This window comes from Lutra lutra, chromosome 5, assembly GCF_902655055.1.
Source record: "Lutra lutra chromosome 5, mLutLut1.2, whole genome shotgun sequence".
In the NCBI taxonomy this organism is placed as follows: Eukaryota; Metazoa; Chordata; class Mammalia; order Carnivora; family Mustelidae; genus Lutra; species Lutra lutra.
Window position 1 is genome coordinate 150,526,600 of NC_062282.1, and position 14,581 is coordinate 150,541,180.

The 14,581-nt window shown below is 39.7% G+C and overlaps 1 protein-coding gene across 1 annotated transcript; it reads left to right on the forward strand.

Moving 5' to 3' along the window:
- The first annotated feature begins 1,906 nt into the window (after positions 1-1,906).
- Positions 1,907-2,845, forward strand: LOC125099853 (olfactory receptor 1E1-like). The gene has a single exon (XM_047729401.1). It carries the CDS (start codon positions 1,907-1,909, stop codon positions 2,843-2,845), a length of 939 nt encoding a protein of 312 aa, XP_047585357.1.
- Positions 2,846-14,581: the final 11,736 nt, after the last annotated feature.

Sequence of the window (14,581 nt, forward strand, 5' to 3'; positions counted from 1 at the left end):
TGGTGCCACATGGAGCCCCACAGAGGGGATTCGGCTGGGGCTGGGGACAGGGCTCAAAGCAGCTTCAGTTCTGAGGTCCAGGAACACAAACCCTCAAAGCTGCACCTGTGTCAGATGGCTCAGAGATGGCCACACACCAACACGACTCCGGACAGATCGGGGCAGGAGACCAGCCATAAGCATAGTTCTTCCACGGGTGCCAGCAGGAGCGCTCTCTTCCTCAGAGGACGCTGCATGGGAGACTGAATGAAAGTTCAGGAGTGGGCGGTGAAGGGCCATTCAGAGGAAGAGGAATTCATGGGGTGACTACTATGATGTGGCTGGTTTCCTGGGGAGTCTCGATTTTAGGGGTGCAAACCATGAAATTATAACTTTTTTTTCCCCCTGTAACTGGTACTCCCAATGCTGGCATAAAAACTCCATACCAGGAAGCACGGGATACTTTGGGCTTGTTTTACTCAGTCTTTGGCCTTTGTAGCCACCCAGAGGCGATCAGACCACTCTCACTTGATACCCTATTGCCCCTCTTTTATCTTTTCCTCTGTTTCCATTATGGGAAACCACCTGTCTTTACATCTAGAACATTCGCCGGTGCTGGGCAGCCACTGTCTTGTTTTCTTGATCTGTATCTCTCTTACCCCTCAGCGTCTACAGTCCACGGTAACCATGCTCCTTGTGAAACACCTTCGAGCTTCTGTCTAGTATGGTTTTACGTACCTATGATCTGGGAAATAGTCCAGGTAATAAACAACATCCAATCTGAGCGCTTTCCCCTTGATTTTACTGATTGAAATCTCACAGCGATAGGCACCTCACTGTCTCCCTTTTATGTATATCCTACAGCCAACTTCCTAGGAATATTCCCTTCAAGGTCCTCTGGCCCAGCCACTGAGTCACATCACAAACCAGTTCCCTGCCTCTCTTTCTCCCCTTTCTCCACTCCGGCCTGAGTAATGAATGCGTCCCCTCTCCTTTAGGATTCCAAAACCATACATTCTTCCAGGGACATGTCTTTCACCGTGTTTTACTTGACTCCTGCCACACCCCCCCCCCAATCCTATAATGATTTCTTAGTCCTGGGATTATTTGCTGGAGGTAACACATGAATTTGGTCTTTACCCATATGGTTTGGTCAACCTCATAGCAGCTAAAATGTTAGGGACAAACTGCCAACCTGGTCTTTCCAAACCTGCAAATTCTCCATTATCTCCATAATCTGGGAAAATACAAATGCTACAGATAACGACCTTAGGTTTGTAATACAGCACTTAGTACAGAGCCTGCCACATGATTAAGTTGTCCTAATAAATGGTTAGCTAATCAAAAAGTACCACACAGGGGACGCCTGGGTGGCTCAGTGGGTTAAAGCCTCTGCCTTCAGCTCAGGTCATGATCCCGGAGTCCTGGGATTGAGTCCCTCATCAGGCTCTCCACTCAGCGGGGAGCCTGCTCCCCCCGCCTCTCTCTGCCTGCCCCTCCGCCTACTTGTGATCTCAGTCAAATGAATAAATAAAATCTTAAAAAAAGAAAACATACCACACAGAAAAAAAGCACTTCACCCTATTTGGATATCTACTAACTTCTACTGTCTCGTGAGTGTGGAAATACCACTTAACTACCCTGAGCCTCAGTTGCTTTATCTGTTGAGTGAAATTAAGTATCTCAATTATTAGACTGGGTTAAATACTACACATAAAAGTATCAATACAGGATACTCAGTAAATAAAGTGGAATAAATAGAACTACAGCCATTGGTAATTAAACACTCTTGAAATTAAGGAGGGTTTTTCTGTAAAATGATTATTCATCTTAATTCTCAACTAAGTGAATAAACTATTCCAAAATCCATTGGCTTAAATGTTAACATGTGATCTGACCCTGTGACAACATTTTCTCCCCTGCAGACATGGATGGAGACAACCAGACTATTGTCACAGAATTCCTTCTCCTGGGACTCTCTGGGCCGTCAGAGCAGGAAGACGTTCTCTTTGGGCTGTTCTTGGGGATGTACTTGGTCACCATCATCGGGAACTTGCTTGTTGTCTTGGCTATCACCGGGGACAGTCACCTCCACACCCCTATGTACTTCTTCTTGGCTAACCTCTCCTGTGTTGACATCTGCTTTTCATCTGTCACAATCCCCAAGATGCTGGTGAATCACATCCTGAGAAGCAAGTCTATCTCTTACGTGGAATGCATGACCCAGATCTACTTCTTCATCACTTTCAGCAACATGGATGGGTTCCTCCTGAGCGTGATGGCCTATGACCGGTACGTAGCCATCTGCTGCCCGTTCCACTATACCGTGATCATGAAGCCCAGGCTCTGCATCCTTCTGGTGGCAGCATCTTGGGTCGTTACAAACCTGCATGCTCTCCTGCACACTCTTCTCATGGTCCAACTCACATTCTGTTTTGACAATACCGTGCATCACTTTTTCTGTGACCCCTATGCAATTTTAAAGCTGTCTTGTTCTGACACCTCTATCAATGACCTCGTGGTGTTCACTGTGGGGGGACTGATATTTCTGACGCCATTTACCTGTATCATCCTTTCGTATGCTTATATCCTCTCCAGTGTGCTGAAGCTGCCATCTGCCCATGGAATAAGGAAAGCCCTGTCCACGTGTGGATCCCACCTCACTGTGGTCTCCCTCTTCTATGGGGTAATCCTTGGGGTCTATATGCGCCCTTCATCTTCCTACTCCATCCAAGACACAGCGGTCACTGTCATCTTCACAGTGGTGACTCCCCTGGTCAATCCCTTCATCTATAGTCTGAGGAATCATGACATGAAGAGAGCCTTAAGGAAACTAATCTCAGATTCTAGAATTAGAAAATTTTAGAGCTTAGAAGATTTTTGGATATCATATGTTTTTCATTTTATAATCAGAGGACCTGAGTCCCAGATAGGTCTAAATTCACCTAGGACTATTCCTCTAATTAATGATATAAGGTCATGCTCATACTTTTAGTATGAGGCTGGTGGTTGCTCTTAAGTCATAAAAGCATTAGTTTGGGGTACATGTGTGGCTCAGTTGTGGGGTGCCTGTGTGGCTCAGTCGTTGAGTGTCTGCCTTCGGCTCAGGTCATGATCCAGGGTCCTGGGATGGAGCCCTGCATTGGGCTTCCTGCTCAGTGGGAAGCTTGCTTCTCCCTCTCCCGCTGCCCCTTGCTTGTGTTCTCGCTCTTGCTACGTCTCTCTCTGTCAAATAAATAAATAAAATCTTTAAAATAAAGTAAAATAAAATAAAAGCATTTGTTTGTATCTATAAAAAGGGTGGATTCTAAAACACTCATTTTACACACAACAAAAACTCAGGACAAACAACATATTTGGATATTTTTGGATGGTTCCAGTAACCACATGAGACAGTGGCCACCACAGTGATCTGGGAATTTTAGAGGACTTTGGAGCTGGCTCTACTCAGCATCAGTTGAGGCCCTCTTGGCCTCACATTAGAAGATGTTAAAATTATTCCCAATTTACTGAGTCACAGAAACGTTATTGTTACCAGGACTGTACAACTAGTAATTACTGACTACGATATGGTCCTGTATACTCTCAAGGTCATTGGTCATTACTGGGTTAGGCAATATTCCCCCTCTCTCCTAGGGTCAAGGCAAATCTGGACCTCTCACAAATCAGAACCCTGCCCCTACACTCTTCTTCTCCCCACTACCATTCTAAATTTTTGGTGCTTTGCTGTTGTTCAGTATGGGTGTCAGGAAGCCTCAGACAGTAGCTAGACTTCCTCATGGAACTCTTGTTTAAATTTCAAGTTTAAATGGGCTAAGAGACACAGGTTCCCTTGATGCTGAAATGTCCAGAGTTACTATAGCACCTTAGGGACATGAAAATATGAATTACAGGATTTGGGTGGGGACCCAGGACTTTGATTCAAAGTCAAGTTTATTCTACTCCATGAGGCCAAGTGTCTAAGAGTCCCAGCTTCTTCTCCTAGTCTATATCTGAGGGCTAAGAACCCATAAGTCAGTTCCTATCCCCTCTTCCCTGGTGTCCAGAGGTCACTCCCCTAATCTCCAGTGGCCAGTCTTTAGTACCCCTCCCCTCACTGGGCTTCTTGCCTCTCGCTTCTCTCCTTTCTCAATCTCCACCAATCTCATAGCTCATCAGTACTCCTTATCCTCACCATTAGCTCCTTTCTGACTTGGTCCTAACACTGACCAACCCTTACCTTGACCACAGCAACAGGTTTATGGTGGATGGCTGCCTCCCACGTCTCCCTGCCCTTATCTATCCTGCATACAAGATCTTTTAAATCCTCCTAAATCACTGAGTGTATTCTGTCAGCCAGTCTGTATATAAAACAATGAAGAAGCCAGGATAAATCCAAATATTACCTTTGAATATGAGGCCTAACATGACTTGGCCTCAAGCTATCCCCACACTTTGCTCATCAACTCACATATTCATCTGTTCCATGAGTTGCCTCTTCTAATTTTCTTTCTCTTTCCTTCATTCATTCTCTGTTAGAAGACTGCCCTGATTTTAAAGACTCTAACAGTAGTGCATTTCCCTTAACTTCTTTACTGACCCCATCCCATAGACCTATACTGAGCACAAAACCCAGTGCTTCTCAGGTGCAATGAACTGCCTCATGCATACTGGTGCCAGTGGAAACCTGACTAAACGTGATAAACCTGATGTATCTTCCTGAACTGTGAGTCTGACTGGAGTAGTTAGTGCAAATGTTTGAGATATAATAACATAGAGCAATGCTGGTGTTTGAGGTTATATGACTCATTTCACATGCATCATATTCTTTGCGTTACCCATATCTATCTGCTTGCATGTCTCATTACATTATTGATTATTATATTACACACTTATTTCAAGAAAGGACTGCAGGTTATGCATGGGCATATACCTACAATGCTTGGTAGAGTTTTTGTTCATCCCAAATAATCATGTGTTGACAAGTCATTGATGATGGGATAGTAGGCAAGTCTAATGGAAGACTGGAAACTGAACATTCCTAAACACAAAAAAATCACAGCAGTAAAATTTTTACATCTAGGGAACTAGAATAGTGACAAATTTACTCCAGAACATGGAAAGGTTTCACTGAATTCTGGGACACAAAGAGGCAGCAAGGTTGAATGGAAAAGAGCCATGGTTTGGGATATAGTTTTATTTCTCATTCCCTCTCTCCCTCAGCTCTCAAAAGGTTGGGTATGAGAAGGAGGATGAAGATAGAGGCAAGTCAAAGAACATACTAGATGGTGCAGAGTCAAAGGGAAAATCACTCTCTATCCTCATGGTCCCCACCAATTCATCTCAGGGAGAAGTCATCATTTACCACACAGCAGATCTGCCCCTTCTACTGAAATCTTCACTGGCTCTTTGCATTACTTTTCAGGGGCCAACTACATAAGGGGACTGTAGGGGAGATAGGGAAAGGAGTTTATATCAGGGGTCTGAGCAGAATCAGCTTTTGTTGTGGCTTCCTGCCTGTGAGGCACTCACAGGACATGAACTCATGAACTTCTGAACTCATAAATTAAAGCGCAGCATCATTTGGGGGCTGTGGTGCCCTTTTCCCTACAGAGGCAGATACAGGGCCAGGCTGGCAGAGTCCTCCCTGGGAGCAGCCAGGAAATCAGGTCTGTGTCTGCGAATTCACTCTCCAGGGTCTGCTCTCTGCAGCTGGGGTCCCCACAGACACACACCATCCTCCTTCCTCATAGGCAACTTCCATGTAGCCCTAATGAGCCACTAGGGCCCAGCTCTTCACAAGCAACTGAAACAACTTGCACAGAAAAGTTTGACTTGAGCTCAGTGAATGTTGAAAGAGAGTCTCATCCCTCTTCCCAGCATGTTTCCCCAGACACTGCTCCCACAGTGGAGCAGGGACCGTTCCGTGTCATGGCCATTGCAATGAGATGTATGAAATCATCTCCTTTCAAACTGTGCATTAAGACCACTCCAGCCAGGGACCTTCCAGGAGAGGCTGGTAGTGTCTCTTCTGAGCTGAAGCCTTTCCCTGAGTATTGCATGTTTCCGTTGTGCCTGTAGTATCTTGTCGACCTGTGTTTGAGGGCAGAAAAGCTTCACATGGACTTTGCTTCTCACAATGTCAATCAGCCTTCAGCAGATGACCTTGCTCTGGCCATGAGTTTTCATCACAGGAATATTAAAAACTGGTTGTCTAGTCCAAATGGCCAACAGACACACGAGAAAGTGTTCAACCTCACTGGGCATCAGAGAAATACAAATCAAAACCACAATGAGATACCACTTCACACCAGTCAGCATGGCTAAAATTAACAACACAGGAAATGACAGATGTTGGCGAGGATGCAGAGAAAGAGGAACCCTCCTACACTGTTGGTGGGAATGCAAGCTGGTGCAGTCACTCTGGAAAACGGTATAGAGGTTCCTCAAAAAGTTGAAAATAGAGCTACCCTACGACCCAGCAATCACACTACTGGGTAGTAACATGACCCTAAAGATACAAATGTAATGACCTGAAAGGGCACGTGCACTCCAATGTTTATAGCAGCAATGTCCACAATAGCCAAACTATGGAAAGGACCTAGATGTCCATCAAAAGATGAATGGATAAAGAAGATGTGGTATATATATATACAATGGAATACTATGCAGCCATCAAAAGAAATGAAATCTTGGGCGCCTGGGTGGCTCAGTGGGTTAAGCCTCTGCCTTCGGCTCAGGTCATGATCTCAGCATCCTGGGATCGAGCCCCGCATCGGGCTCTCTGCTCAGTGGGGAGCCTGCTTCCATCTCTCTCTGCCTGCCTCTCTGCCTACTTGTGATCTCTCTGTCAAATAAATAAATAAAATCTTAAAAAAAAGAAGAAATGAAATCTTGCCTTTTGCAATGACATGGATGGAACTGGGGTACTATGCTAAGTGAAATAAGTCAATCAGAGAAAGACAATTATCATATGATCTCTCTGATATGAGAAAGTTGAGAAACAAGACAAAGAATCATAGGGGTAAGGAGGGAAAAATGAAACCAGAGAGGGAGACAAACCACAAGAGACTCTTAATCTCAGGAAACAAACTAAGGGCTGGTGGAGGGATGGGGTGGCTGGGTGATGGACACTGGGGAGGGTAGGTGCTATGGGGAGTAGTGTGAATTGTGTAACACTGAAGAATCACAGACCTGTACCCTTAAAACAAATAATACATTATATGTTAATTTAAAAAAAAAAAACCTAGTTGTCTAATTGATGAACTCTGACTCCTAATAAATCTGGTTGTCTAGATTAAACATTCATGTGTGAGCCGCAAGGAGATAATCACTATCTTGCCAAACCCATTTTCAAAACAGGCCATCTTTTATTTGGTCGAAACTTCATGTCTGAAGTTATATCATGTTGACAGTAAAAAACCACTGATTCAGGCTCATCTTGAATTTTTAAAAAAATTCATTTTTTTTAGAGAAAGAGTGAATGTAAGCAGGGGGAGGGGCAGAGGGAGAGGGAGAGAGAAGGATCCTCCCCACTGAGCATGGAGCCAGACTCGGGGTTTGATCTCACAGCACTGAGATCAAGAGTCAGGCACTGAACCAACTGAGCCACCCAGGTGTTCATCTGATTGATTTTTAAACGTGAGATACAAGTGCTATTTTAGGCACATCTCTATCCCTGTATCATGGAAACATTTGCCAAGAAGGATGTGATGTTATTTTTGTTCTTCTTTCAGTCTTTGAGTATGGACCTATAAATCACTTTTGAGCCAAGTTCTCTGAGCATGATCCAGAGTTCCCATACCTGATGTTCATATACAATCTGCCATTTAATATTTTTCAGAATTTGGGAGAAAGAGTGGTTTTTTTGAAATTGTCAGCAGACAAGACATGTAGCATAAGAAAGTAAGGGAATGGTAAAAAAAAAAAAAAAAAAAGGGATGAGGGCACGACAAAGGGAAATAGCAGCCAACAAGAAAGAACTCTCAATGGCCAAAGCTAGAACAATTCAAGCAACAAAATAAATAAAGTAGTACTGGATTATAACCCAAAGTATAAAATAAATATACATGAGTCCATACTGATGAAAACAAATGACTGAATAAACAAGTAAGTTGGGGGGAAGAGATGTATTTTCCTTACAGGGAAACTCCAATAATATATGTAGATACTCCGGCCACCCCTCCGTGCCAAAAAGTGGAACTTAATCCTCTTCTCCCTCCTTCATGGTGGCTGGACTTAGCGACCTACTTCCAAAGATTAGAATATGGAAAACAGAAAACAATAATTTCAAAATAGAGAAAACTGGGAAATGATACTACCTTAATCAAGTAATGAAGGTTAACATCATCATTGAAAGTCATGATGATATCACGTGTTCCCTAAATGATGTGAGAGGGGTCCTCCACCTCTGTGGGATTCTTCTCCCAAAGCCATGATAGCCTAATCATGAGGAAAGTTATAAAACCCCAATTTGGAAGGCATTGTACAAAATACTCTTCAAAAGTGTAAATGTCATGAAGAACAAAGAAAGATGGAGAAACTGGTATAGATCAGAGCACAAATAAATGAAACAGACTAAAGAAAAAAAAAAAAACAGGCATGACAATGAAACCAAAAGCTGATTCTTTGAAAAGATAAACTAAAACTGATAAATCTTTATCCAGAATCATGAAGGAAAAAGAGAGCACTTAAATAAATAAATAAATAGAAATGGAAGAGAAGTTAAAACCAACGCCCCAGAAATACAAAGGATTATAAGAGACTACTATAAAAAATTATATGCCAACAAATGTGCCAACCCAGGAAAAATGAGTAAACTTCTGGAAACACAAAATCTAAGACTGAATCAAGAAGAAATAGATTTATCTGAACAGACTAATTACTAATAAAATTGAATCAATAATCAAAAAACTTCCAACAAACAAAAGTATAGGGAATTTATTCCCTCAAACATTTAGAGAGTTAATACCTATCATTCTCAAGCTATTCCAAAAAAACTGAAGAGAAAGGAACATTTCCAAACTCATTTTAGGAGACCAGCATTATCCTGATATCAAAACCAAACAAAGACAACATACACAAAAAAGGAAAATTACAGGCCAATATCCATGATGAATACAGATGCAAAAATCCTCAATAAAATATTAGCAAACTGAAAAATACATTAAAGGAATAACACACAAGAATCAGGTGAGATTTAGTCCAGGGATGAAAAAATGGTTCAATATAAATAAATTATTCAACATGATATACCACATTAACAACAAATAAATATCATATGATCATCTTAATAGATGGCAGAAGAAGTATTTGATAAAATTCAACATCCATCTATAATAAAATCTCCCAAGAAAGTGGGTATAGGGCAAACATATCTCAAAATAATAAAGATCATATATGACAAACCCAGATCTAATTTCTTACTCAATGAGGAAAAGCTTTTAGCTTTTCTTCTAAAATCAGGAAAACAAGGATGTCCACTCTTGCCACTTTCACTCAACACAGTACTGCAAGTGCTAGCCAAAGCAATCAGACAACAAAAAGAAATAAAAGCTGTCCAAATTAGAGAAGTAAAACTGTCACTATTTGAAATGACCTGATAGTATATATAGAAAACCCTAAAGACTCTACCAAAAAACTTTAGAAGAAATGAATTCAGTCATTTCAGAACACAAAATTAATATACAGAAATCTATTACATTTCTAAACACTAATAATGAATGCTCAAAAGAGAAATTAAGAAAAAAAATCCCATTTATAATTACACCAAAAAGAATAAAACACCTAGGAACAAATTTAGCCAATGAGGTGAAAGACCTGTACTCTAAGACTATAAGACAATGTGGATAAAAACTGGAGATGATATGAATAAATGGAAAGATATACAGTGTTCATGGATTAGAATAATATGGTTAAAATGTTCATACTATGCAGGCAATTAGCAGATTTAGTTCAATCCTTATTTTTCACAGAAGTAGAACAAATAATACTAAAATTTGTATGGAACCTCAAATAGCCAAAGTAATCTTTTTTTTTTTTTTTAAAGATTTTATTTATTTATTTGACAGAGAGAGATCACAAGCAGATGGAGAGGCAGGCAGAGAGAGAGAGAGAGGGAAGCAGGATCTCTGCCGAGCAGAGAACCCGATGCGGGACTCGATCCCAGGACCCTGAGATCATGACCTGAGCCGAAGGCAGCGGCTTAACCCACTGAGCCACCCAGGCGCCCCGCCAAAGTAATCTTGAGAGAGAAGAACAGACCTGGAGGCATCACATTCCCTGATTTTCAATTATACTACAAAGCTATAGTAATCCAAACAGTATGGTACTGGCGCAAAAACATAGATAAAACATAAACACACAGGTAAATGGAACAGAGACCCCAGAAATAAACCCACATTTATATGATCAATTAGTCTTCAATAAAGGAGGCAAGAATATACAATGGGGAAAAGACAGTCTCTTCAATTAATAGTACTGGGAAAACTCAACAACTACATGCAAAAGAATGATACTTTCTTACACCATATATAAAATATAAACTCAAAATGGATTAAAGATTTAAATTAAGACTGGAAAGTGGAAAACTCCCAGAAGAAACAAAGGCAGTAAGATCTTGGACATCTGGTCTTAGCAGTATTTTTTTGCATTTGTTGCCTCAGGCAGGGCAACAAAAGCAAAAGTAAACAAATGGGACTACATCAAATAAAAAAGGTTTTGCACAGTGAAGGGAACCATCAACAAAATGAAAAGGCAACCTACTGAGTGCGAGACAATACTGGAATATAATCAATAAGGATTAATACCCCAAATATGTAAAGAACTCCCACAACGCAATATAAAAAAAAAAAAATCCAATTTAAAAATGGGCAAAGGACCCGAAGAGATATATCTCTGAAGAAGACATGTAAATGGCCGACAGACACACGAAAAGATCCACACCATCACTAATTATCAGGGAAGTACAAATCAAAATCACAATGATTTATCACCTCGAACCTGTCAAGATGGCTATTATAAAAAAGACAAGAAATAGGGCACCTGGGTGGCTCAGTGGATTGAGCCGCTGCCTTCGGCTCAGGTCATGATCTCGGGGTCCTGGGATTGAGTCCCACATCGGGTTCTCTGCTTGGTGGGGAGCCTGCTTCCCTCTCTCTCTCTCTGCCAAATAAATAAATAAAATCTTAAAAAAAAAGTCAAATAAAAGTGTTGGTGAGGATGTGGAGAAAAGGGAACCCTGTGCTCTGTTAGTGGGAATGTAAATTGGTGTGGCCACTGTGGAAAACAGTACAGAGGTTCGTCAAGAAGTTTAAAGTGTAAATACCAGGTAATCCAGCAATTCTACTTCTGGGTATTTAACCAAAGGGAGAAAACCCCACTAAATCAAGAAGTTACACGTACCCCTATGTTCATTTCAATATTATTTACAGTAGTGAAGAAATGGAAACAACTTCTGTGTCCAACAATAGATGAATGGATAAAGAAAATGTGGTATGCATATATAGTAGAATATTTCTCAGCCATAAAAAAATCTGTGGCAAAATGGATGGACTTAGACAATACTATGTTAACTGAAAGAAGTCAGAATACATTTATCATGATGATCATTTCCTTATATAAATGTTGAATAACTATGCTGTACACATCAATTACACTTCAATTAAAAGAAAATAATTACCAGTAACTATGCACTCCTGGGGAAGTCTTCACATATTCACAGCAAATCCACATTCACATCTGTAAATCCTCAAAAAACTCATGAAGGGGTAGAACAGTGTATACAGAATGTTGCTTTTTCAACAGCATGATGCTTTTTCAAAATTTTTTTTTATTGTGGTAAAATATAAGTAACATAAAATTTACCTTCTTAACTATTTTTAAGTGTACAGTTCAGTTTAGTTTTAAGTGTACAGTTTAGTTTTAAGTGTACAGTTTAAAGTGTACAGTTCAGTGGTCTTAAAGTCATTCATAGTGTTGTACAACCATAACCAGAATCCATCTCCATCTCTCCATCTTGCAGAACTAAAATGCTATACTCCCCTTTCCCCTGCCCCCGCCCCCGCAACCACCATTTTAGCAATCACCATTTTACTTTCTGTAGAGTCACACACTATTCATCCTTTTGTGACTGGCTTATTATAGCAGCATGTTTTCTTAAAAATTATTATTACTCTGATCTGAAAATGAAAAACAAAAACAACAAATCTTGAAATACAATCAGTATTTAGCCTATAGCGAGACCTTTGATTAATGTGAGACAAAGGATTTTTAGTTTGTGTTCAGTTTGTTTCCTGCTTCTTGTTCTTTTCTGTCTCTTTTCTGGCCTTCTCATGGGTTACTCAAACATTTTCAGAATTCCATCTTGATTTATGTAATGTTTTAGAGTATATTACTTTGTATAGTTTTTTTGGCAGTTGCTCTAGATAGAACAGTATGCATACATGAACTAGCAGTCAGCCGAGTGCAGAAACCCTACTTCCATTTATGACCCTTTTCTTCCCCACCTTTAAAATATAATTGTCTTAAATATTCCCACTATATATATGGAGAACATCAAATGGTGTTATTTTTGTTTCAACCATCATGTCTGATGTAAGACACTTAGAAGTAGGATAGTATAATATTCCTATTTTTCCCATTCTGATGTTCTTTTCTTTCAATAGTTTCAAGCCTTTGTTGTTATCATTAACTTTGTTTAGAGGATTTCTTTTAGTTATACCTGAAGTATTTTAGTTTTTCCTTAGTTATCTTTTGAAAGCATCTTTATTTCCCTTTTACTCCTGAATACGTTCACTAGATAGAGAATTCATTGCTGATAGTACCTTTCATTGCACTTGAGAAAAATATGCAACTTCTCTGGTTTCCATAGTTGAGATCCGGGCAGGAGGGTGGTCTCTTCACTGATATTTGATTGAAGGAAGGTGGGAATTACCAAAAAAGTTTTCTGTTTGGCCACACTTTTCCTGGTTTTGACTAAGGGGAACAGGCTTAGAGTTTTTTTGGTCTGTGTCTGTTGGAGGTTCTCACATGGAAGCTTCTAGAACACATTAGCTGAAAGATACGGGAGGTGAGAAGGAGAAGGGAATTTACTACCATGTTGCTCCTCAGTCCTGAAGTTCCTCGAAGTTTGCCTTCTTCTTTTCACATTTCAGAGTCGTCTTCTTTTTTTTTTTTTTTAAGATTTTATTTATTTATTTGACAGAGAGATCACAACTAGGCAGAGAGGCAGACAGAGAGAGAGGGGGAAGCAGGCTCCCCTTTGAGCAGAGAGCCCGATGTGGGGCTCGATCCCAGGACCCTGAGACCAAGACCTGAGCTGAGGCTTAACCCACTGAGCCACCCAGGCGCCCCTCACATTTCAGAGTCTTCTTATGTTTGTTTATTTATGCCCAGGGATTTTAGTTGTAAGAGGGATGGCGTAGGAGGAATGGTGGTCATCTGTTCTAGCTCAAAACCCCTAATACAGAGTTTTTCCCAATATTTTATTATGAAAAATTTCAAACACAAAGTAAAACTGAAAGAATTTTACAGTCAACACCCATAAACCATCACCTAGATCTACTATTAATATGAAAAGGGGTCTACTTCTCAACTTGAGTGGATATTTTCAGGGGTTTTCTCTTTATAATGATATGTTATTATTCGATTATAGTTCTAACTGCCTTTCTGTGTATTTCACATTTTGAAAAGTATGAAAAATATGACCTTATTTTTGTTTCATACACACAACTGTGTGTAAGCACACACAATAGTATATATGAATAGATGTAATCAGTGTTTATTACTATTTCTCCATTCCACATACTGTGCATAAATTTCTTATAATTTTCACAATCAGGTAAACAACAAAGCACTTTACAAAAATTATGCATATGCAATATTTAAAAATGACCAAAATTTTGAACATTTCAATAAAGTACATATACAGGCAGTTTATATCAGAAAATATCTAAATGGCTCAATAAATATGAGATCATATTTAATTTCACAAGTACTCAAAATTAGATGTAAAAAACTTGCCCCCTTGAATAAATAAAAACTTAAAGAAAAAGCATTAAAAACAAAACAAAAACCCCAGAGTAAGCATGGGTGTTAGACATAGCACATATTATCACCAACTGCTATGGAAATAAAAATTATAAAAGCTTCCAGGAAGGCAAATAGGCAACGGGCTCAGAATGCCACCAGTCCTTGATAAAGTCATTCAATTCAAGAAATTTAACTAAGAAAATAATCTTCAAAGATGTAGGTACAAGAATATTAATGGAGCAAAAACTTGGAAATAACATAACAAGAAACGTTAAATAAGCTTAATTTAGCTAAATATATTTAACCAGATATAACAGTATATATAATACACATTAAATAACTTTAATTTAAAGATATAGTTAAATAAGCTTTAATTAAATTAAGCCTACTTAACTATTTTATTTATTTAGCTTATTTAACTATTAGCTTATTTAAATATTTAACTACCAGCTTATTTAACTATTTTAGTTAAATATGTTGGGTCCGTAATCAAAGGAGCGAGACTGATAAAAAGCAAAGGTCAAGCAAAGCTTTATTTCGCACCAAGCATCGAGAATCAAACTGACAGGTCAGGGCCATCTCTTGCAAAGAG